Genomic DNA, 26,473 nt, shown 5'->3' on the forward strand with positions numbered 1-26,473 from the left:
GGCATTTAATTTACGTCAAAAATATTTTACAAAAAGGACCAGATTAATTAATTAAGCGGCTTAATTAAGCCGAAACAAGGTTACGGACACGGGAATTACAATATAAATGTAAATATTCATAAATAAAGCAGTTAATCTTTATTTGTTACGGGTTCTTGGATTCCTATGCCTACCTACTTTTCAATAACATCATACAAGCGGGTTATAAAAATTCACATATATCTATTTATACCACCACAAACTAGATCACATGGCAGTCGTTCGTATTTGTGTTATTACTGGTGGTTGTTCGTAAAGCCGACTCTCACGGATAGAAACCATCATCACCTAACTATTCAAGTCGCTTCCAATTTGAAATAAAACAGTTTTACGGAAAATTGTATCTTTGACGTGTCTCAAGCATATTGGCGTTATTTGCTTTGTGATAACCATGGGTTCCTTAAATACATTTACATTAGATAAGTCGTGATTTCTTTATCATGAGTTAAAAAAATCATTCTGTTAAAAAAATTCATCAAATCAAATCAAAAAAATCAGTTAGAATGATTTTATGTAACTATCTTACAGCAAGAGTTATTCAGGGGGCGGGACGAATTGCACTTAAAAAAATATTTTTGTCTTTTTTTATTTTACTTAAATTATTCTTGTTTTTTTAAATTAATGTTATTAGTATTAATGTTATATAGATCGTTTTCTAAATAAAAAGCAACCTAGGACCCAACTAACTAAATTAAAATAAAATATATGTAGTAAATTCGTAAAAATTATAATAATAGAAACCAATACTTTTGTTGTCAGCTGTACTTCGATAGATTATAGTTATTGTTGATGTAATAATTTTAACGCTCGGAAACGAGTCGTTTTTTACGTTCCGTTTTTGAATTCGGTCAGATAGTCGTAGAGCGGGTACTCTATTCTCAATATTTATTGTTTTCATTTTGAATTTATCAATATATTGTGTAAAAACTGCCACAAAAAACACTTTAGAACACACTTGATGTAATCTTGTTTAGTTTCGGAACTATTTGAAATTATTCTATCATCTCGTTTTTACCATCGCACTGCCCGCCACCGGAGTAGAGTTCATCAATATTACCAGGAACCACTGCGTGCATCACAGTGCGTTTCCAGAGACCTTTTTTGCCACATACCATCCGGTTTTGGAATGAGCTCCCCTCCACGGTGTTTCCCGAGCGCTATGACATATCCTTCTTCAAACGAGGCTTATGGAGAGTATTAAACGGTAGGCAGCGGCTTAGCTCTGTCCCTGGCATTGCCGAAGTCCATGGGCGACGGTAGCCACTCACCATGAGGTGGGCCGTGTGCTCTTCTGCCTGCAAAGACAATAAAAAAAATCGGTTGTCTGTAAAGTCGGTTTACTGACGATGAACGTGACAACGTCATAAGAAAATACTGATGGAATGGTTTCACTTTTCAAAAGAAAATTTAAGTTTTATTTGTTTTATAGATATTTTGTATGGATATAGAGAAGGAGGTAAATGGAAATCACTATTGAATTGATCAAGTTACATTTATTTGTACGCATAAATACAATTGTCTTTTTTCTTTACAACCAAATTTTTAAATTTTAAATTGGCGAAAACATGTAAATGTATTATTGTATAGCAGCTGTCCACGCGGATGCATCGCTCACTCAAGTAGGAGAGAGACAGATGTCGAACGCTGACGAACGCGGAGGCCGATTGTGCCTCTTTGTCGGTCGTTGCGCGCTCTCGCTTGCACTTGAAGCCTTAAATGGAACGCCTCAGAGCGAGGTAACGCCGCATGAGTCATGTTTTTTCGTGCATGCGGCCTGCTCCATCGAATAATAAGACGTTGTCACGTCAAAAACCATTGTCCATTATTTCTAATTTCATAGTATCTTCTTCGATTTTTTGTGACGACTGTAAGGTATAAAAACAACGTCGCACTAGCACACCATATAATAAGCGTAACTTTAATCTTCATAACCATAAATCGTATTTAAATTAAATTTGCCTACCCATAGCTCTGTTCATATTTTACCAGTTTTATTGTGTACTCTTAACTATACATTGATTGTTGTTATAAATTACGTAAAAAAAATGAAAACACGTACACTTACACACATCTAAATTGGACGAAGAAATATACAAATAACAAAAACATAACATAAAATGAATTTGTAGTCCCATATCCATGACATAGTCACGTAAAACTTACCTACCTACTAAATAACGTATTATCCGTACCAATGAGGTCATAGGTTCCACTACCTATGCCTATTTCAGCCGTGAAGCAGTAATGCGTTTCGGTATGAAAGGGTGAGGCAGCCGTTGTAACATTAATGAGACCTTAGAACTCATGTCTTAAGGTGGGTGGCGGCATTTACGTTATAGATGTCTATAGGCTCCGGTAACCACTTAACACGTGGGCTGTGAGCTCGTCCACCCATCTATACAACAAAAAAAAAAAGTTATAATAACGTCGGCTATAAAGTACGAATAAACTTTTAACTTTACTTAAAAATTTTCGACACGTTATTTAATAATTATACATTGTATTGTTGCATAGTACAGGAGCGAGGCCACGACATTTCCCACGACAAGTGCGGGTGACTCGCGGCTTTGAAACCCGTCCACATGCCACAGCCGTGATATTCAATTGATATATAGAGATCCTAAATATATGTCGCAGAATGGGCCGATATCTTCATTATTTCTCGACATTGTTGGCGCACGGTGGGTAATCGTGCAAAGAGCTTGCGCAGCACTAAATGATGACGGTTCCGAGACGTCTTCACTCTTGCTAAGTCAGGCAACGAATGTGTTTCAACTCCACTCGAGCGATGACACCTCGACTCTGCTGGAGTCTGTCGAAGAACGCCTTTTTTTTTTCTACCTAAGCTGATGATAGCCTTGAAAGGCTATATCACTTATTTTTCTACACTTTGGCGAATAAATTTTAAATTTCATGTTAATCTGTTTAAAATTAAAATATAATTTCATATATTAAATAATATAATATAATTAATAAAAATATTAAATACTAAAATATATAAAAATTAAAAATATTAAATAATAATAATAACAACGTATTTCATGGTGGTAGGACGTGCGTTGAGTACGCTTATACCACCACCCTGTATATTTCACGAGAGTTTGCTTGAAGTTGAACTAAATATGGGAATTGTCATTCAAAATTTTACTTTTGATTTAAGTTTTCTCAATTCCGATAGGTACATCAAATTGAAACGCGCCTCGAATTAGCATAATTAATGGCTAGATCCTGTTCACACTGACGAGGCCTAAAGAATTCCAAATAAACGACCGGTCCCGTTATTGTTTAATTGAATAATTTCTTTAATTAACGCAAAACGAAATAGAAACTAAACATAGCACATACGCACATACACAGCCATGGTGGTTCTTTCTTATTTTGTACTCAATGTACGTATGAATGTTTGGAAAGAAAACAGCGAAGTAACACGTCGTTAATTGAATTAAAAGCGTAAAGATAAAATGCAAACAGTGACGATATCTTGTCGCCTACGCTGCCGGTCAATAAGAAATCGTAATCAACGCAAGTTTATTATTCAGTTGTTATTTTAACCGTCGACTGACTCGGTGGTGTAGTGATTAGCGCCTCTGACTGCTAGACTAGGACTTGCGGGGTCGATTGGTGCCACAGATGGTGATCTGTGATTGTTGCAGACATTCGTGTGATAAACAAGTTGATTTGCTCTTTATCTAGGTGTTTAATATGCGTATATATCTAAACGAAGTAAAGTCAGGAAAGCTGACCCCATAACCATGTGGGATAAATAGCTGGGAAGAGAGAGAGAGAGATATATCTAAACGAATATAAGTATGTGCTTATACTAACGCCGGTTCACATAGTACAGGGAATCGTAGCTGGAACTCAGGTGATCGTGTAACAGATATCCCCGGTTAGAGTTTCAGCTTAGACTTTGCATCCATACGAATAATTCTGAACGAAATTTTATCCGAAGACGCAAAAACCTACCAATTTTTTTTTCACAATCGAAATAAAAACTCGTAATTGTAGACACAGCTAATTTTACCTGGGAGAGTTTTACGGACGTTGCCTAAAAATACCGTTAAGTTTCCACACAGAACTGTTAGCAGCTCAGCGATAATAATATCATGACATAATACCGTTATAAAATGTTCGGGAACAAACAAACACTGTGATGTAATAGGCTCTGCCAGAAGCACTATAACTTATTCAACACGAACTTCATTTGATGCTATTAAACTTTCTCGGTTTGCGGTAAGAAGTTACATTTACTAAACCATATGTTCCGATGCAAAGTATTAACTTCAGGAAAGCCATTATTCGTGATAGATAGATTGCATTCTAAAGTTCGGGAAGACGTTTTATTTGCGATTTTTAAATCTACCATTATATTTCACTGTGTCTATCTATGTTTTACATTATATTTGGTGCCAATAAAAACATTGTGGAAACTGTGCGGAACTCCACTGAGAACCACTTGATTATGGTTTTTATTGAAATTAAGAGGCATTAAAAGTCAATGAACTATGCCTACTAATATCTAGTCATCGGTGTCCATATTTAAATATCAATAAGACATTTGGATCTGTTGTTATCAATATCTCGGTAAAGAAATTACGAGTTCACTTTTTCTTTATAAAAAAAATAGGCTCCAATGCCTTAGGCATTGATTTTGCCAATGTCACAGTATACACAAAAATTACAGGTGCTTAAAAATATATCTAAATAAACATAAATTAGATCAGTTTTTCCATACGCGAATCGGCGATTTTAAGAACGGCATAAACAAATATGTTAGAAAACTACTTTAAAGATAAGTATTATTAGTAGATGTGGCGGGTAGCCATCATACAACGCAAGATAATTGACAGATGCCTGAATCTCGCTTACGACATTTTCAAGATAAAGCGCATATATACAAGTTCTGAACAACAAAATTCGGACCGTCGCACAGTGGGTCGATACTGTGATTTTAGTGACTTAGGGACCAACTTTGTTTTTTTATAATTTTTTTTATGTAGATAGATAGAGCTCGTTAATCTCAATAATAATTGTTTTGGGCAAAAATTACAAAAACTTTATAGTTTGGTCAGAAAAATGTGTTTTGTGATTTTTTTGTATGGAGCGGGTCACATTAAATTAAATTCCTGCTAAGTACCGCGAGGTCCCGCTTTGAAACCTTATTTCCCTTATACCTTGTCTAGTCTACTATCATTTGATGCTATGAACATGTGCATAAAGTTGCAACTCTGCCAAATAAATGGATCGAAAAAAATGAATAAATACATAGAATAAAAACCTTTTTTTTTTTTTTCGTAAGTGCTTTTAAGTTAAATTTGATATGGATTAGTAAGTAAAAGCACGTAATGATACCCATAATTACATAATACCTAACAACAATACATTTAGTAGGTCCCTATTAATTAGGGACCTACTAAATGCAATCTCTCTAATTATTAAGATAGTTAACATTATTTAATGAGGATAATTAGTTAAGTAGCCATTACTGGGTAGTAGAAAATATAGTAAACATTTTTTTGTCTCTGGAAGTATAAAGTGACCATGTTTATTATATACTAACTAGTGTTCGTTTATTCGTACTACTACTAACATCTCGTGATTGTCGTTGTGATCTTGCTGTTTCCGTTATAATTGATAATTTTGTTAACAATTTAGGATTATTTATGATTTTAAGAGAGCAACTACAGTCGCTGTCTGATAATAAAAAACTCTTTCAATTCCTACAAAATCAAATAAACGTGACCGAAGAGAAAAATGTTGAGCTCCAAAAATTCAGTACGCAATTTTGTTCAAATATAAGTGCAATATGGAAACGAAGTAGTCGCATGTTAGCACAGTTTATAAGAAAAAAATGTGATTGGTTAGAATGTGCAATAAACTGGCCCGAAGGAATGATACCTGAAGCTATCAACACTGCACATGAAAGGCTCGAGATTTCTAATACTGAAGATGTTGAAAATGTACCACCCTCAAATGTACTACAGAAGCCTCGACATCTATTTTTGCACCTCGAAAACCTTTTGAAGAATTGGGATCCAGGCAAAAACGAAGACGCATTGAACAAATTTACCAATCGCTTTCGTTATCCCCGGATGAAATGAAAGCTACTACAATTACTAGTTTGAGAAACACTAGAAATGAAGATGTAGGAGAAATAATGAACCACTTGTCAAATCACCCCGAAGATCTAGAAAAAGTTAATGAGTATTTAATTACAAGTAAAGTGAAAAGTAGTACATATTCTCCCGATAAGGCAATATTAGTTTCACTTAAATTAAGTGGCAGTATATAAACCTAAGAGAAGCAGCAAGTGAAAATGGGTCTGATTTATACCCTTCTTAATATAAAATTAAGCAAGAAAAGACCAAATGTTATCCAGGGAAAGACGAGGTAATTATTACTGAAGAAGGAGTTGCTATTAAAATGCAAGCATTACTAAACTTGGCGCTATATAGGCTTTTAGATGTGATTACTTCGGATTTGGACTCTGCAAGAGAGCTACTGCTTATAAGCAAATAGGCTTTGATAGAGCCCCAGGTCAAAGTAATTATAAACAAAAAACTGAAACAGAGTTTGATGATTCATCTATTTTCATGGTCAGTCTAGTTCCTATAAGGCTTCAGAAATTTGATGGAACAATTGTTTGGGAAAACGACCTCATCAACTTTTTATTGCCGTCCAATAATGTTTAAATTTACAAAAGAAACGCAGTCAACAGTAACAATTATAAAAGCTAGCATAACAGAAGAAATAGAAAGACTTCAGCCATCAAAAATCAAACAAGTTGAAGTTAAGCATCAATTGCACATGATGATGATAGACGGCAAAATAACCTCATATTTTTCAGAAACATTTTCTGCCGTCTGTGATATTTGCAAAGCAAAACCGTCAGAGTTTTTTGGAGTGACTTGCTTATCAAAGAGAAAATAATGAAGAAATATTCCGGTATGGAATGCCATTTTTACATGCCTGGATAAGATGCATGGAGTGCTTACTTCATATCGGTAAATATAATTTTATTACTTCACAATTTTTTCATCGTATGTAGTTTCCTGTGAGATTATTTTTTATATGACACTTTTTTGTTTGCGTCTTATCGTTTGGACTTCAAGAAATGGGGTTGCAAGGGGGGATGACAAAGAAAAAATATCAATCAGAAAGAGCGCTATACAGCAAGCGTTTAAAAAGGAATGCGGTTTACTTATAGATGTTGTCAAGCAAGGAGTAGGAACAACCAATGATGGCAATACTGCCAGAAGATTTTTCAGGGATGCAGAAGAAACAGCCCGCATAACAGGAATACGTAAAGATTTAATAGAGAGGCTTCACGTGATTCTTCACTCTGTTGCATCTGGAGAGCGCGTTTCCAATTTTTCGGAATTTTTTAGATATACTGCAGAATTGTATGTTAATGTATATCCCTGGTATTATATATGCCTTCCAGTATCCATAAATTGTTGGCACATGGCAGTGATATATAATAATGAAGAACTTTGGTGCCATTCGTATAGGTAAACTCTCGGAAGAGGCAGCGGAAGCTCGCAATAAAGATTTTCGGAAATATACAGAGAGTTGTTATTCAAGAATGAGAAGTAGAACGTCGACTAATGAGGATATTTTACACAATCTTCTTTCGTCTTCTGACCCAAAGATCGAAAGGTGAAACAAAATATATAATATTTAGAGAGATTGCATAATTAGAGACCTACTAAATGTATTGTTGTTATGTATTATGTAATTATGGGTATCATTACGTGCTTTTACTTACTAATCCATATCAAATTTAACTTAAAAGCACTTACGAAAAAAAAAATAAAGGTTTTTATTCTATGTATTTATTAATTTTTTTCGATCCATTTATTTGGCAGAGTTGCAACTTTATGCACATGTTCATAGCATCAAATGATAGTAGACTAGACAAGGTATAAGGAAAATAAAGTTTCAAAGCGGGACCTCGCGGTACTTAGCAGGAATTTAATTTAATGTGACCCGCTCCATACAAAAAAATCACAAAACACATTTTTCTGACCAAACTATAAAGTTTTTGTAATTTTTGCCCAAAACAATTATTATTGAGATTAACGAGCTCTATCTATCTACATAAAGAAAAATGTAAAAAAACAAAGTTGGTCCCTAAGTCACTAAAATCATAGAATCGACCCACTGTGCGTCGGTCTACCGAACAATATCACCCGCTCGGTGGAAGATCTTCCCTTTGTCGTATATTCCCAAAGTAGATAAAAATTTACATACGAGTATTTACATGTTTAGAATATTCTAAAATTAATAGAGAACTAATATTAATAGGCCGGGGGATGTATATTTAAAACATCTGAGTTCACTATTGTGCACATTGATCAATTACTCGATGATTATGCATTACAGGAAATACATTATTAATAAATCGTAATTACCTTTTCACATCTAAAGCTTCGAATTACCATTACTAGTATGATCATCTGTACTCTGTACATGAACGCATACGTAATCAAGGTATGTTTGTAATTGGTATCTCGAAATACCCTACAGTAACCTTAAGCGTCTGGCTTATGAGTCTCATCGCGGGAAAGTCCAATAAAATGGATCACATATACAGAAAGTAGATCAGCTTACGTTAAAACAACGTTGCTTTTCTGTTTTTCTCGTGTAATAAAATTAAATTTATTCACAGTTTTAATTTTTCGTTGAACTACCGTCGACGGAAACTCTGCACTGGTGTTCAAAATGAATTCACTGCACACATTACCGCTACTATGTAAACATAACATTCAAGCACAGTTGCATGCCGCGAACTTATGTGTCATATTTTCAACAATCTATCCGGTTGATTTACGTTTTAAAAAACATTATTGCCTTCCGCGGCTCATACATTTTCAAATGTTGCGGTAATAGTAGTATAGGAGCTAGCAACAGTAGCAACGTTTTCGAGAAATAATTTCAGGTCAGCTGATTTTGTGATATGTCTTCCTTCTAGCTCTTTCGGTTATAGTCTGGGCTATCTGGCTGGTGGTAGTGTTTGCCTTCTAGCGATGGGTAACTCGTCTATTTTAAATGAGGATGAGGGAGCACCTCATTTCACCTCGTGAGGTACTCATGAGGTACCCCTCATTTGAGGTGAGTTAGCGCTTGCTCGATACGTCACCATTACGTCCCGGCCCGGCGCGACGCGGCGACGGCGCGGGCGATGAGTTGGTTGAGTTGAGGCCGAACGAGTGAGGGAGTCGAGCAAGTGTTGCGCGCGCATTATACTCGAGTCGCGCTTCGTGTTACCGAATGCTACCGAATGCCGTCGCCGAGCGTGGCTTCGTTCGAGTTCTGCCGAAATGCAATTATTGCTCTCCCTCACACGTATAGTTTTCTTTCGCTCAGAATTTAAAATGAAAGAAATTAATGACACACTATTACCATTTTTAAGTGTGAGTAAATAAAGCTTATTATACAAGGGATTATCAATCCCAGGGAAATAAAAATATTTTATTTTAAAATTCTTTTTTAGTTTATAGTTTACCTCTGACCTTCGAAGTGCATTGTTGTATCAATCTTTAACTTGTTACGTTGTTACTTGTTACTTGTTAATTACGTAAAGTGCGAAAAATACTTACAATATTCTGATTGTTTTGTTGATGTTGGTGGTGGACTATTATTGCTAGCAGGTAGCAGTGTGGTTAACGGTGGTGGTGGTGATTTATTATAAAGCTATTTGTACCTATTTGATTTTTGCTTGACTGAAAGTTTTTGGCGGTATTATGGCTCCAACAGCAAAAAAATCTAAAACCTGGGAGTTTTTTACGGAATTAGGAGAACACAAGGCTAAATGTACAATTTGCTCGAAAATTTTGTCACATAAAGGCGCAGGCCCTTATAATTTAACACGACATTTAAAATCATTCCATCCCCTTGTACTAACTGGTATTCAAGAAGATCGTATGGCTTTATTGAATTCAAATGCTAATATTAACGCCACAGATAGTGTTGCTATTCCTCTTGCACCTGCATTTCAACTTGTGTCTACGTCTCAAGGTGAGTCGTCTACAGCCTGCTCGAATGAATCTACACAATTAGTACCAGCAGCTGCCGTTCCGATTCGTCGTCCTCAAGTTCATGCCAATAAAATTAATGAATATTTTTCAAAACCGTTGTCATTAAAAAAAGCTGAAATAGTGAATAAGATGCTCCTTGAAATGATTGTTAAAAATTATTTGCCTTTTACAATCGTTGAAAGTGATTCATTCAGAACATTTATACAAGAGTTGTCTCCTTCATATATGCCTCCATCACGAAAGACATTATCAAATGCCCTATTATTAAAATATTATAACATTGTTAGAGAAAACGTGGCAAAAGTACTAAGAGAAGCGGAATACATAGCCCTAACTACGGATGCCTGGACTTCTTCATCTCACCAGCAATATGTTTCCGTCACAGCTCATTTTATTATAAATACTAACATTAATTCAGTTATGCTTGAATGCATCCCAGATGCACAGCGTCATACCGCACAAAATCTAGCTCAATTAATAAAAAAAGTATGCACAGACTGGGGTGTCGATGAAAAAATAGTGTCAGTTACTACCGACAATGCCAATAACATTCAAGCTGCCATTGCGTTACTCAAATGGAAGCAAGTGCCGTGTTTTGCACACACGTTGAACTTAATTGTCCAAGGGGGGTTAATAGAGATAAAAGACACTCAAATGAAGGTTAAGGCAATTGTAGAAATTTTTCGAAGAAGCGTTCTGGCAAGTGAGCGACTTACAGCCACACAGAGGCAGCTGGGAGAAAAAACACTAAAAGTGAAACAAGATGTCATCACTCGGTGGAACTCAATATATGACATGTTTGAGAGGATTTTAGAAATAAAAAAAAGTATTATCTCCACTATTGCCACTGATTATCCCAGCACGCCTAATTTGACCCCCGGTGACTTGCAGATTTTGATTAAAAGCTGCGAACTGTTAAAGCATTTTAAATCAGTCACAGAAATAATGAGTGGAGAAAAGCACGTGACGGTTTCTCAGATAATAGTCTTAGCAAATTTATTAAAAAAAAAATGTGAGGTTTTTATCCAAGAGTCGGACAATATTCCTCAAAGCGTAAGGAATATGGCAATGCGGTTCCTGACAGATTTAACCACGCGATTTAGGAACGTGGAAGACAATAAATTACTTGCTGTATCTACTCTACTCGATCCTAGATTTAAGACGTACGGGTTCCCCGACGATAAAACACCTAGTGTTGACAACGCAAAAAAATATCTTTCAAATATAGCAGCTAAAACGACTACTACCACAAATTTAGAACTTACAGAAAATATAATACAAAACGTAACTCCAGAAACTCCAGAAAAACCTAGCATTTGGGACGATTTCGATTTAAAAGTTGTAGATGCAGTAAAAAAACAGAACCCGACCGCAGCCGCTATAGTTGAAGTCGACAAGTATTTTGATGAGCCTCTTGTCAGCAGAAGAACCACTGATCCCATATTATGGTGGTACATGAAACGGCATACGTATCCGCGACTATACGATGTCGTGAAGAAACATTTCTGTATCCCCGCTACGTCAACTCCTTCTGAAAGAATTTTTTCAAAAGCAGGGCATGTTGTCACTGATAGACGTAACCGTTTGGACGGTCAAAAGGTCCGCATGATTTTATTTTTAAATGCAAACATGTGATTTTTTCCTTCGTCTTAATTTTTTTTATTAATTTATATATATACACTTTTTCTCAATATAAGCACTCAATATTTTTTTATGCTTTGTTTTATTTAAGATCTCTGTGACTTTTATTTTAGCATCCCTAATATTCCTTCTATAACTATATAATTAAATTCAAACAAACAACACATACAAACAGTTAAAAAAATTAAACAAAAATAAACATGTTTGTAATTTCGTTTGATCTGAGACTTCCCGCCTCAGTTCAGCTCAACTTGGCTCAACTCCCTCGTTTCCATTCATCTGATTCACGTTCACAGATAATAACCTCGCCGAACATTTTTCTCACTCACTCACTAGCGTGAAGAGGTTCGTGAGGCGGTTCAATATTGAAATTCGAGTAACTCTTTCAATTTACTGTCACGAGTACCTCAAATGAGGCAACTCATGAGTGAGGTACCCAACTCTATTGCCTTCATTAGTGCGCATCTTAGTTTTTCTTATCTTTAAATAACATAATATTAAAATTACAGACATTATAAAATACTTCAAATTTTTTATTAAAAAAACAACGCTTATGGCACATAATTAGCATTGTCAAAAAAAATTGTCTGGCAATAAAAAGGGTATGTCAGGTAGGCTTATTTAAAAACAAAAAATTAAAAATTACGCCTCTTAAAATGTTTTTAAAATTCAGGATTATTACCTGGATAGGTAGGATGCGCACTGACGAACGCAACCGCTACCACCAGCCAGATAGCCCAGACTCTAACCGATAGAGCAAGAAGGACGACATATCACAAAATCAGTTGACCTGAAATTCTTACTTTTCAAACGTTGCTAGCTCCCGTACCATAGCGTTGTATTCCCGACATGAGTAAACATATCGCCGTAAAATGCATCAGTCTGCTAGTTTGGGTAACTGATTAGCGGTCTCTTCATTCCGGGTTCTAGCTTAATGAGTAATGTTGCAACAGACCTGATGTTTACGAACTTCAAAATCTTGAGGTTTATTAAATTGAAGTAGACTCTTTCATTATTAGAACAACATTCCTTAACGTTACTTGCGATAGATAAGCATTGTTGACTAATAAAAATCGTCACGTAAGGGAGAAGCGTTATGACCCCCTCCGAGAGACTTTCTGTCTTTTTTCTATTAAATACGAACTTTTCTATGTGTAAGAGTATCGGTGTTTGAGCAGACGAGAATCTTTCGTGACCGATTGTGACAGTCGCAGACACAATTGGTCAGTAGTCCATAATCATTCTAAATTCTGTAAATTACCCAAAACATTCAAAATAAATAAAACGCAAGATGTAAAAAGAGTTTTAATTATCTCAATGTTTTGTTTAACATTTATTTATATTATTTTGATAATAGAACATTTTGTTGGTGCCAATACCGCAACAATTATCAAGTACGTTCCATTATCACCAAAAAGCATCCCGAACTGTTTCGTCGTATTGTATGGCCAAACATGATTATATATTCGAACATAACTGTAACTATACTGTAACTATATTGAGACCTTAGAACTCGTATCTCAAGGTGGATGGCGGAATTTACGTTGTCTATGGGCTCCAGTAACCGCTTAAAATCAGTATTGCATGTTCTCGGAGAGTGTCTTCTTCCAAACATCTAAGCAGAAAAGGGGAGATAATTTCGCTGTGTTGTAGTATTTATACGATTTGAGGAGATTTACAAATTTGAAACGTATAGTAAATGACATACTTTACGCTATATGTTAAATAGAATATATTTACAGTACATTTACGTTATTTCATACAATCAACATTTAAATATCATAATATTATCTAAATCAAACAGAAAGTGACGTCACACTAGTCACACATTTTTTTTTCGTAAAGCTAAGAGTTATATAATAACAATAAATTGTATAAGTAAAGTTAAGGCATTATGTATATACATCATGCTGTTTAATATAATAAAAAAATATAGCTTTGTCTTATTAAATAACTAACGATCCGCCCTCGCTTCGCTTCGGGAACATTTAATTTTATTATTAATAGCTGAGTCCCGCGATGTTACCCGTGGTTATGTCGCGACGCCGCGGGGCGAAGTTAGTTTAAAAAAGTAGCCTAAGTTACTCCTTATATCATCAGTTACCTATCAGTGAAAGGCTTGTCAAAATCGGAACAAACAGATAGACAGACAAAAATTGTAAAAAATGTTATTGTGGTGTATGTACCATATATATATTCATATGCATGTAGTAAAAAGCGGTTATTTCAGTATTACTATAATCTAGTATTAATATAAGTTAATACATTACATAAAAACCCTTCCTTATCAGTTACTAAGGTCATAACAAACCATAATTCATCTCACTTGACTCGTAACTTAACCGGCGTCTGAGTATTACACTTAAATCTCGCTTAGAAACGTTTCATCACTTGACGAGGTCTTATCTTGCGCATTACTACAGCCTTAACGGCTAGTAATTAACCTGCTTTATATTATTTAGTAAATACTTTCTTAATCACTTGCCTTGTGGGTAAAGTTAAGTATCTTCGAAAATGTAGTGAAGTAATTTGTTAATCTAACGTCGAAACTGCGACGTCAGGCAGAAAGTGGGTGAGAATGTTTGTTCTGGCATTGCACGGGGAGTCATTTTACCGATCCTAATGCTGACACACGATTGCTTCAAAGAAAAAAAAATGACGTGATATCAACAATTTCAGATAAAAGAAGCAATAGCCAGGGCATTGGCATCACCCGGTCCAGACTTAGAAAGAAATCGACAGGATATTTATACACGTCCTTACGGATCGCATCAGATCCAATAACTCTTGCATTAGACACCTTCAGCTCTAACACTAGGAGCAGGCTTAGGGATCCCGGAAACCGTACTCGTTGAACTCGACAAAGAGTTCGAAGTGCAACCTAACCCATGAATCAGCTCACTGAGTTTCTCACTGGATCTTCTCAGCGGGTCGCGTTTCCGATCCGTAAGTAGATTCGCGAAGCAGCTGCTCTTGAGTTGTTAGGTCTCCTTCGGAGGCGCTCGGGCAGCTGTTAGCAAATCCCACCCCTCCTGGCTGTGCCTCTGCTCGCCCACCTGTCCTGGTGAAACTGGAAAGGCCTCCGGGCCACCAGCAATACTTCAATCATAAAAAAAGTATATTCATTATAGCCGGTCCACTTAATCACGAGTGACGTACAAATCAACTAAACGTTATTTCTGATTCGCAAATTATCTAGAAACATTTAGACGACCTAATATATGTTTGTGTTTTCATTCCAAGCTAATCTTCTCACAGATTTCCTGTTTAATTTTAAGCATATCAATCTATATTTTACACATCTAATTGGTTATTAAAAGACGTCACAGATATAAATTTATTGGGACCATCGATAGTAAACATAAATTATGATAATTATCTTTTGACACGTTGATAAGATATAAGAGAGCTTGTGCCTACCGTGTACCATTTCCAAAGAGTGATAATGACATTCTTACAATACGAGTAAGTACATAAGTACATACAAGTAACGCCTGATTGATTTGGGGCAAAGATTAGGTACACAAAACCTTTGATTTAATTTAATTTTATGCACATAATAATTGAAAAATTTCAAATGTCCTCTGTTCTAATGTTCTTTTTAATACCAAATCTGAAATATTTTGTGATTACCAAATGTGAAATGATCATTTCGTGGTGGTAGGTACCACCATCCTGCCTATTTTTACCGTGAAGCAGTAATGCGTTTCGGTTTGCAAGGTGGGGAAGCCTTTGTAACTATACTTGAGACCTTAGAACTTATATCTCAGGGTGGGTGGCGCATTTGCGTTGTAGATGTCTATGGGCTCCAGTAACCACTTAACATCAGTTGGGCTGGAGCTCGTCCACCCATCTAAGCAATAAAAAAAAAGATAGGGGTCGCATTCCTCATGTCTGAGGGTCGTAACCATCTCCTCCCATTATCCTTCTCTGAATTATGTTTCGAGTGGTCCAGATTTGGTCGGACCAGCTTATTGGATTGCACGTCACGAAATCTTTTGCCTGCAAATACTTGGCTGAATAATTACGAACAGCTAGCTCAATTCAAGAGTTAAGGCCGCCTGAGCGCCTCAATTCAAGTTATCTGGTGAACAAGATTGAACTGGTAATGATACACGCTTTAAACAAATTGCGAAATGTATCTGAAGATTATTTCTTTGCGATAACAACAAGCCGCTTGTAAATATTGATAAAAACTAGAGTAGCAAATTGTGAAAAATTCGAAAGAAAAAACTAGCATTATAATGATTATAATTGCTAGATTTGTATTTCACACGCACACATGTTAACACCCATTTTTGTTGATAAAAGCCTTAAATACTTGGAGCGTTCTTTTTACCAGGTTTCAATATTAATTATGAATAAAACCTTATAATAAACGTAATGAAATTTATAAGCGTTCCATGCCAAATTCTTAATACCCGGTGTAGTCGCATCGTGTGATGGGGTTATGCTGGGATTGAAATTTCAAGGACGTTATCTATTTCTGTAAAGTAAATCTAGGGTATCCGGGTGGTGGTAGGTCGCGTTCCCTCGACCGCTCCGGGGGAAGAAGCAGCGTTTCGCCATTAAAGCGGACCTTTGGCCTGTCGACCGAGGGAACCGGTGGTCGTGTCGCCGGCGGCCACCGGTCCGGCGTCTGTGTAATATGCTCTGCGTCAACCCTGTCCTATCCCGCCGTCTCAATAGCCCCAAGAGTTTTTAGTGAGGCTCAACTACCACAGATCAGGCGATTTTCTACTGTGAAAAAAATTACTTCGATTATAAGGAGTTTATTTGTTTGTGCTTTCACGTCTTCACTATATAACCATTCATCAAAATTTTCCATTTCGATACCTTTCAGAAAAAAAATGGTATTCACTCTTCTTGACGGACACTTTTTTTAACGCAACGCAAAAGGAACATTAACGCAAATGAAGTCACACGTAAAATGTACTCCAAGTTAAAGGTGTAATCAAAATGAAATCCGCAAAATTATCATTATATAACATCATTATCTCTATGATATCGATTGCTATATATAATCCAAGATACGGAGTTCAATAAGTTAATAATCATTCAACTAACGAAGCGAAGAATCATACGTTATTCAGGTTGTGGTGTCTATGAACTTCAGTAGCCATATATTACCAAAATGGACCGTAAAATATTTTTACTAACTTAAACAATATAATTGTTATGTATTTTTAAACTATAGTTTCAAACACCACAACAAAATGAAAAGAAACAAAAAACGTATCCACGAAGAGGCAAATGCTAACTATATACTTTTCGACGGATGTACTACTGTTTTAGTGGTCACGTGCGGCGACCATAATATTAGGTAATTACTCTACTACATGAATATAATTATGTAGATACTAGAAGCTAACAAAAAAAAAACATTTTATTTTTCATTGCGTAGATAGATTAAAGAGCTCACGAAAGCCGTCAGCATCACAATGTTGAAGCCGCCATCTGCCGACATGAGAATGAAGGATTTATTGTATAAAAGCCATTATCACTCCAAACCTGAACACATGACTGCTTCGCAACAGAAATAGCGAGATGGTGGTATCTACTCGTGCGAGTTATAGTATGCCATCCCACCAGTTGGCAATTGCAGTAATCTGTTAAATAAATGTTTACCGATTTATTCGTACCTATATTGCATGGAAAAAATAATTACATTAGAAAATTGAATTTTTTTTTTTAATTGCCTTTGTAGGCAGACGAGCGTACGGCCCACCTGATGGTGAGTGGTTACCGTCGCCCATGGACTTCAGCAATGCCGGGGGCAGAGCCAAGCCGCTGCCTACCGTTTAATACTCCCCACAAGCCTCGTTTGAAGGAGGACATGTCATAGCGCTCGGGAAACACCGTGGAGGGGAGCTCATTCCATAGCCGGATGGTACGTGGCAAAAAAGACCTCAAACATTTATGACGCAATACCGATTGAACAATTAAAAACTAATAACGTTCTAATTGATATACGTTTCACAGATACCCAGATAATAATAATAAAATACATTTGATTCGTATTAATAGTGTCAAGACAATTAAGCAATCCTCTTGATAATAAAAAAAAAATGAGGCTTTAATTAGATAAACACTACGAGTATTTTGAAATTGTTGTTGAAAATTGTTATTTACTTGAACGAGTATTTGCCTACGATATCCTGAAGACCCAGATAATAATAAAGAAATACATTTGATTCGTATTAATATTGTCAAGAAAATTACACAATCCTCTTGATAATATAAAATTGATTGAGGCTTTAATTAGATAAACACGATTTTGAAATTGTTGTTGAAAATTGTTTTTTACTTGAACGAGTATTTGCCTACGACATCCTGAAGATCTTTCAATATTATTGTCCAGTTGGTATTCAGTGCTCACTTATTCATAGATTACTCATAGCTACATAGCACTTTGTCATTTAGATTCTCTCACGGCTGTGGTGTTGACTTCACCAGCAGACCCCATCGCTTCCCGTGTGTGTTGTAAAAAGTTGATAAGAAAATTACCGGAGAATTTTAGCATTATTTGAGTATTACATAAGCATACTTTGATCATCAACCCGTATTTAATGAAGGTGGGTATTGTGGGTAGATATTTTGAGTTCGAACGATTAGATATCATCACTTATTTGAAGCAGTAATACGTTTTGGTTTGATGAATGCGGCAATCATTGTTCTATAAAACAGAACTTATATCTGAAGGTGGCGGTGTTTACGTGCAGATATCTATGGGCCTGATAACCACTTCGTACTGGGTGAATCGGCTTCTTCACACGTCTACACAAAAAATGTTGAGTTTTTGTCCACATTTCTCATAATTAGTAGCGGCATTAGCGTTATGATGCTTATGGGCTAGTTAACCGCTTAAAATCAGCGGGTCGTGACATCTTAACGGTCTAGATTTAATAAATAATTAAAGAGTTTAAAAATATTTCACACCACTATACTAAAACTATTCACGAATGAATAAATCATCAGTATTGATATATTTTTAAAAGTATTGAAACTTAACGTTTTGAAAAAGTTTCTGGTTAACAAAGGTGTATCGATATAAAAGTTTTTAAAAGAAAAAATAATAATTCTAAGATTAAATCCGACTAACTTTCGAGTAGAAAAATTTTTTTTTCGACCTTGTAATTTTTTGGAATCTTTGATCAGGCCCCCGGTTGATTTATCTGATTTGAAGATTTGTAATATTATATTTTATTTATTTTATGAACGGTATCAAGGATATATGTATGTGTAAGAGAAGTATCGGGAGCTATCTCGTTTTCATTTATTTATCACTTATTATCACAATAGACGATAAACCTTGTTAAAATTTGACGGCAAAAAAAAACTAGTTACTATTTCATTTTTACAAGGCAATTCTTCAGACCATTTTTTTTTCTACCTAATATGGTAGCTAGAGAGGGTTATGCCAGCGTAACCGTTGGTGAGTGAGCTCTCGGGTCTCTAACCTGACGACTTGACTAACACTAGCCCTAGCAAGAGCAGTGCTTCGCAGAATCTACCACCGAATCGGAAACGCGACCCACTGAGAAGATCCGGCGAGAAACTCAATGGGCTGTATCTGTGGGTTAATTTACTCGTCGAACCCGACGATTGCGACGAAGGGTACGGTGACAGGTGGTTGAAGAATCTAAAAGCACCGATAGTGGATCGGGAGGATCTGAAATGACGTGTTTAGGGCAACGTTGACTGTTTACCATTCTACCGACCAACTGTTTGTTTTCATTTTTAGACTTTCGAGCAGATTTGCTTATGGCCAACATGATGGTGAGTGGTCACCCCTGCTTGCGAACTTCAACAATGCCTCGGTTACAATCAAGCCATTGTTAATATATCTGTTGTCCAGGAGTGTACGTATTCAGTTCGACGGTTGAGCCAATCATTAAAATTCACAATATTAGAAATTAGAATCTATCGCCTTATTGATTTAAAAAAAAAAGTCCGGCCGTTGACACCTAATTGACACTTACTCGCCAATTCTCACCGAAACATGACAGACTTAGCGGCCTACAAGTAGTAAGATTTATGATCGTGCATGATTCCAAACACGTTATTGCCATTGAATAGGACCCTTTTTGTTCTCGGACTTTGAAACTCAAATTACATCGTGATCTATTCACGTAAGTAACCATGGTACATATATCCTTATACATTGATACGGATAATACATTATGTTTTAACTTACGCTTTTCGCCGTATGCATTCTCCCGTTTTTCTCAAATTTCTGATTTTACATCTTTGTATTCTACTAACGTTCGTTGAATTACATTATATCTCATATTAGATACCATTGAAAAGACTTTCAAACCTTGTACTGTTCATATCAATGTAGGCTATGTACATAAATCTCAGTCACATTAAAAGTAGTCGTGGCCTAGCGGAGAAGACGTCCAGTGCATTCGTGTTGAGCGATGCACCGGTGTTCGAATCCCAGGCGGGTTCCAACTTTTCTAATGAAATAGGTACTCAACAAATATTACGATTGACTTATAATGTGAAGGAATAACATTGTGTAATCAAAATCAAACCCGCAAAATTATAATTTGCGTAATTACTGGTGGTAGGACTTCTTGTGAGTCCGCGCAGGTAGGTACCACCATCCTGCGAATTTCTGCCGTGAAGCAGTAATGCGTTTCTTCTTGAAGGGTGGGGCAGCTGTTGTAACTATACTTGAGACCTTAGAACTTATATCTCAAGGTGGATGAGCATTTACGTTATAGGTGTCTATGGGCTTCAGTAACCACTTAACACCAGGTGGGCTGTGAGATCATCCACCCATCTATGCAATAAAAAAAAGAGAGACTCTTACACTCAGCTTCGAATGAACTAACAATATTTTCTTTTTTGTCCTACAGATGGCGTAGCGTGATGGAGGGGGAGTGCTCTGAGGGCGCGGAGGGCTGGCTTCTAGTTCGGGTCCACGTGCCCGAGCTAAACGTTCAGAAAAGCCTGCAGTTCCCGAGGGATCAGCTAGTTTGGGACGTGAAGCAACAGTGCCTTGCCGCCTTGCCTAAGGTCAGTACACAATACGGACAAATCAATACCACAGTTGTGAAGGTGGGTGGCGCATTTACGTTGTAGACGTCTATGGGCTCCGGCAACCACTTAACACCAGGCGGGCTGTGAGCTCGTCCACCTATGAAAGCAATAAATAAATAAATAAAGTCTGAAGTTCAGTAAAGTTAAGATAAGAGTGAGAAATTGTTTCGTAGCTATACTACTTACTACACTCGATTTTTTTTAAGTATAATTTAATATTAGTATTCATTCAATACAGTAGGTAGTAATGAAAAAAATATATACAAAAAAACGCTTAATAAAAACTTAACCAATTAAAAAACTATGACTTGTTGTAATCTGCTCACAAACCAACCTTTCTCACGTCTTCGTCATCAATCAAAGCCTCTGAGTTCCTTTAGGTACTAAGCATCAGTTACGAATTAACATACACAAAAGTACAAGTACGAATTTAAATATTCAAGAACTCGGTCTTTAAAATAAACACACACGGACATAATTAGCACCTACATAACGAGGGATCAAAGGCTATTTGGTTTAAGCGACATTTTTGCAACTTCACAGGAGAGCCATTTGAAGCTTAAAATTTGGAAAAAATATAATAAAAACACAAAAAAAATATATAATATAACAAAAAATCTTCTTCAACTATTTCAGTGGAGTAAATTTAATTGAAGTTCAATTAAAAGCATCGAATTGTTGATACTAATACCAAAAGAAACGAAACTTTAATTACAAAGATAAATGCCGCGTATTAAGCAAAATGTTGCTTAGATGCTTAAACCTTTCACCCCTCGATATATTATTAGTATTTTTTTATAGGTTTTTTTTCCTACCAATTCTAGTAACCTCGAGGGGTTATTCTAGATTCGCCGAATTAGTAGGTGAGCTCACGGGGCTCAAATCTGACGACGTTGCTAACAAGAACCCTAGCAAGAGCAGTGCTTCGCAGAATCTACCACCGGATCGGAAACGCGACCCACTGAGAAGATCCGGCGAGAAGCTCAGTGGGCTGTGTTTGTGGGTTAATTTACTCGCCGAGCCCTTCGTCGCAAGCGACAGGTTCGACGAGAACAATGACCGGATTGATAGAGATAATATATAACCTTCACATCACTTTAGTCACTAAAAGTTTTTTGTTATTCTGCGAAAAATATAACGAATCCGATTTAGTACTAATTAAGATATAACACAAAAAAAAAAGCATCAAAGAAAGAGATTGAGCAATTCGAATACTGTTACAGTTATATTATTATCACGTTTGTATCGACTTAATGGGCCAGATTGTCCGCACTTTTACACAATTCGATACAATTTCGTTTAATTAACCTCAAAAATGAAAGGTCACAACGTTTACGCTGTGATTTACGGTAAATGCCTTATGATTATTTTTAAATTTATTTTGATTCAGACGTGCGAAGATATCGTGGATATATTTACTATTTAATAGGGTAATTTGATTGTGAAACATATGTATTATATGTTTACTATATGCTACATATGTTTCACAATCAGTTTTAAAGAGTCATTTATAATGAGAATTTAATGAAACTGGTGTGAATGACATCGGAACGAGGTAGAAAATTTATGAAAACTGGAAGGAGGAGGTTACTTGAAAATGAAAAAGAAATGTTCAGTACAAATTGTTTTATTGAGCGATAGAACACAATTTAAATTCATAATAGATTCTTTCTTTTCATTTGTCTCTATAACATTGACGGTAACTTTTTCAATATATATTTTAAAAAAAACTTATTCGAAATATAAAAATCTAACAATGAGATATAATCTATAAAAATATATTAAAAAGAGGTGAGGTAGGGACTTTTTGGCGGGAACGCGAGGAGTGAAGTTGTGTGCTTTGTTTTATTTTGTCTATTTAGTGTTTCTTCGGGTTTAAATGTGTAATAATGGTGGTTTATTAACTGTTTAATATCTGTGAAAGTGCACAAATGTGGGAAAATGAAACAAAGCCGCTGGACGTAACTTCTCGGGATCCTCCAAAAAGCCCACTGAAAAAATCTTAGTAAAGGACCACAATTTTACTGAGATTATATTTCATCCCATTTCATTTCTATTAATTTCATCCCAGTTGATTAATGTCTCAAATTAATCATCTTCATATAATTTCACTCCATAATATCATTTTTCATAAAAATATAAATTAAAATAAGACATGACTTAAAGGTCTCAGTTACCAGGTCATAAAATCCCTTAAAAAAAAAGAAAAGAGATGAGGTATGTTGATAAAGAAAGTGTTAGCTACAACGACAATAATTATAATTAAAAATAGTCAACAAAGATTGAAAATTCCTATAATTACGAACTTACGTGTAAAATGTACGACATAACTGGTTACGCTGCCTTACTTTCGATTATTTAAATCATTTTGTAAAACGTTATTCAATGTTAGTGTTTCACGGCGAACGTTTAGTGTGTCAATGAATTCTGAATTATCAAAAGAAATGTAGGTATTGTTCGACTTTGAACTAGATAGTCGAAAACGAATATATTAGATGTTTGTGTGTGGCTTTTTTAGCTATCATCGTTGTCATCACGAAAACTAGCACGGCTATGCGATGGCGTAACATTAAAGATAGCGCTCAGAAACATCATAGAGGAGAGTTTATTCCACACTATAGATATATCACTGTAGAATTGAATGAATATTGTTGTAAAGATATTTTTTTATTGCTTAGATGAGTGGACGAGCTCACAGCCCATCTGGAGTTAAGTGGTTACTGGAGCCCATAGACATCTACAACGTAAATACGCCACCCACCTTGAGATATAAGTTTTAAGGTCTCAAGTATAGTTACAACGGCTGCCCCGCCCTTCAAACCGAAACGCATTACTACTTTACGGCAGAAATAGGCGGGGTGGTGATACCTACCCGCGCGGACTCACAAGAGGTCCTATCACCAGTAATTACGCAAATTATAATTTTGCGGGTTTGATTTTTATTACACGATTTTATTCCTTCACCGTGGAAGTCAATCGTGAACATCTATTGAGTACGTATTTCATTAGAAAAATTAGTACCGGCCTGTGATTCGAACACCGTTGCATCGCTCAACACATATGCACCGGACGACTTTATCTTATAGGCCACGACGAAAAATATGTACATATTAACAAGAAAGTCTAATATTAACAGTTTTTACAGGCTCGCTCACAAATCACAGACCGGATCTTCGATTATGAATTAATAGGGAATTCGTTGTTATAAAAACATTATAACTGTTTAAATTTCTCTTGACATTCTTGTGGCCCTATACTGGATCAATGGGTTAAGCGTCCAAAATAGCGTTTCACATTCGAAGCCTCCATGACATCAGGTGTCCGTGACCGAAAAACCTGTTGTTATCTAATTCTGTGTTTCATTTCTAGCTAGGCTATAAAAAGTAGCTAAATTTGATGAAAAGAAAAACATAAAACCTTTAATTGAAATATAGAATCCTGCGTATAATACAAGATATGACATATCCTTCTTCAAACGAGGCTTGTGGAGAGTATTTAACGGTAGGCAGCGGCTTGGCTCTGTCCCTGCATTGCTGTAGTCCATAGGTGACGGTAACCACTCACCAATAGGTGGGCCGTATGCTCGTCTGCCTACAAGGGCAATAAAAAAAAGTGTGGTTGCTCTAGTTTCTAGTTAGTTAGTTAGTCTACTTAGTATTTTTTCAGCAGAGCCCCAAGCACGCCACAGCAACCCGTCCTGCGTTAGGTACTTACATTTTATTCAGATCTACGATATTGATATTTTATTGATAATGAAATTTATGTATTAACCCTGTTTAAGAGAAAAGAAGTTTAATAAATTATAAATCGCACAGAAGAATAGACGAACATCCTAAAATAGAAATGTACTTACGGATCTTGACTGAAATTAATAATGTCCGTCGTTTCAGATTGTTTGTTCAGCTCTCAGGGCCGCGACTACACGCCGTCTTTGAATTTCTTAATTAAACTCTCAGTTTTGAACTCGATCTTCGACGCTTGAATCCTATTTCCAAGCGAAACTTAATATTGAAGTAAGAAGTGGCACTTGGTCAAATGAGAATCAGTTGATTAATGCGAAATGATTCCGTTCCTATTAGTTTGCCTGATAATGGTAAGCGATAGGTCTGTCTGTGTTGGTGCACCCACTTAAATTATTTCCTTTGGTATATCCCTATTCATGCCTTTGTCGCACTATTCTCCGCATTAACTTAAAAACGTAAAATTATAAAGTCAGCAGGGGTAGGTATCATCGCCCTGCCAATTTCTGCCGTTGAAGCAGTAATGCGTTTCGGTTTGAAGGGTAGGGCAACCGTTGTACTGTAAAAACGGAGGCCCTAGAAATCAAGTATCGAAGTGGGTGGCGTCATTTACTTTGTAGATGTCTATGGGCTCCGGTAACCACTTAACACCAGGTGGGCTGTGAGCTCGTCCGTACATCTAAGCAATAAAAAAATAAACAACCGGTGATACCTACTGTGGTACCTACCTACACGCGCGGACTCACAAGAGGTCCTGCCACCAGTAAAGTGAGTTACCACCAGAAAGTTGAGTCAACTTTTACGGTATCGTGAACGTTAAAAAACTCGCACTAAGCACACTGGTTGGCTCTGAGTTCGTCTACCTATCTATAGCGTCATGAAAACCGCAACGCTACTATACTGCAATCAATATCAACCGTGTCCCGTTATGCATAAGTCGAAAATCATTAAAAAATAACTGAACCCTTACGAGACACGTGTGACTCGCATAACATGCCTCAAAATTCTTGTTTATCCAGTCTCGTGTTGGAACTTCACTCGTTTGTTTTTGTTCAAACATTCGTGCCTATAATACGCCAAGTGAATTGCCAACATCAACCAATGTTTGTAGTTGTAGTTTGTGGTGCCTGTTGTGGCGGGAAAAATCAACGCGTACTAAATAATAAAACCAGTATAAATACCGTTACTCGTTACGTGGAAGTGTGGTCCGAATCATACATTGTACTTTGGTCCACCAATAATACTACTTGGCTCGCGAGTTGTAGGCTTGTTATGGCTATTTGTGATCGTCTGACGTGACTCGAAACATTATTAAGTTAACTTTGTATGCGATGACGTTTATTTATTTAGAAAAGAAAAAAACGCTTAGGTACATAAACAAAAAAAAACATATTATTTAGTAAGGCTATATACACATTTATGGTTACTGAACCGACAAAATTGTGTAACCCTTTGTGGCACGGAATTTTAGGAAATTAAAAGATGCATGTAAATAGGTCTTATTGAACAACTTTTATTTATTTGTACATAAGTAAAATTAAACATAAATTACCGTGGAATAATGATTCAGTTAAGTTTAATTTTTAATTATTATAGTGTAGGAATCGAAACCAACCGTGCCATCGCAGCAGGTGTGTGGCGCATTTACATTGTAGATGTCTATGGGCTCCAGTAACTTAACACCAGGTGGACTGTGAGCTCGTCCATCCATCTAAGCAATAATAAAAATAAAAAAAACATGAATGATAGACACGATTCGCACACCAATTGCAATGTTTTGTAATGACATTGTACTGTAAAAACTGAGACCTTACAACTCATGTCTTGAGGTGGGTGACGGCATTTTCGTAAAAACCCACAAAAAACGACAAAAATAAAGCAGGTTAAGTTTATGATGTTTTAGAGAAAGAAAGATAGAATAGACTATACTTTAAAGTTAAGACCTGGTTTAAAAAAACAGAC

The 26,473-nt window shown here is 36.2% G+C and overlaps 1 protein-coding gene across 12 annotated transcripts in view; it reads left to right on the forward strand.

Annotated features, from left to right (window-relative positions):
- LOC114241833 (SH3 and multiple ankyrin repeat domains prosap) overlaps positions 1–26,473 on the forward strand; it is a 245,035-nt gene that overhangs the window by 94,253 nt on the left and 124,309 nt on the right. For all 12 annotated transcript variants that reach the window (XM_089732490.1, XM_089732493.1, XM_089732496.1 and 9 more), the window contains exon 2: positions 20,588–20,747. In XM_089732490.1, coding sequence (XP_089588616.1) covers positions 20,601–20,747 — 147 coding nt within the window. In that variant the 5' untranslated portion in view covers positions 20,588–20,600. The remainder of the gene's footprint in view (positions 1–20,587; positions 20,748–26,473) is intronic.

Source organism: Bombyx mandarina, chromosome 13, assembly GCF_030267445.1.
Source record: "Bombyx mandarina strain Sakado chromosome 13, ASM3026744v2".
Classification (NCBI taxonomy): Eukaryota; Metazoa; Arthropoda; class Insecta; order Lepidoptera; family Bombycidae; genus Bombyx; species Bombyx mandarina.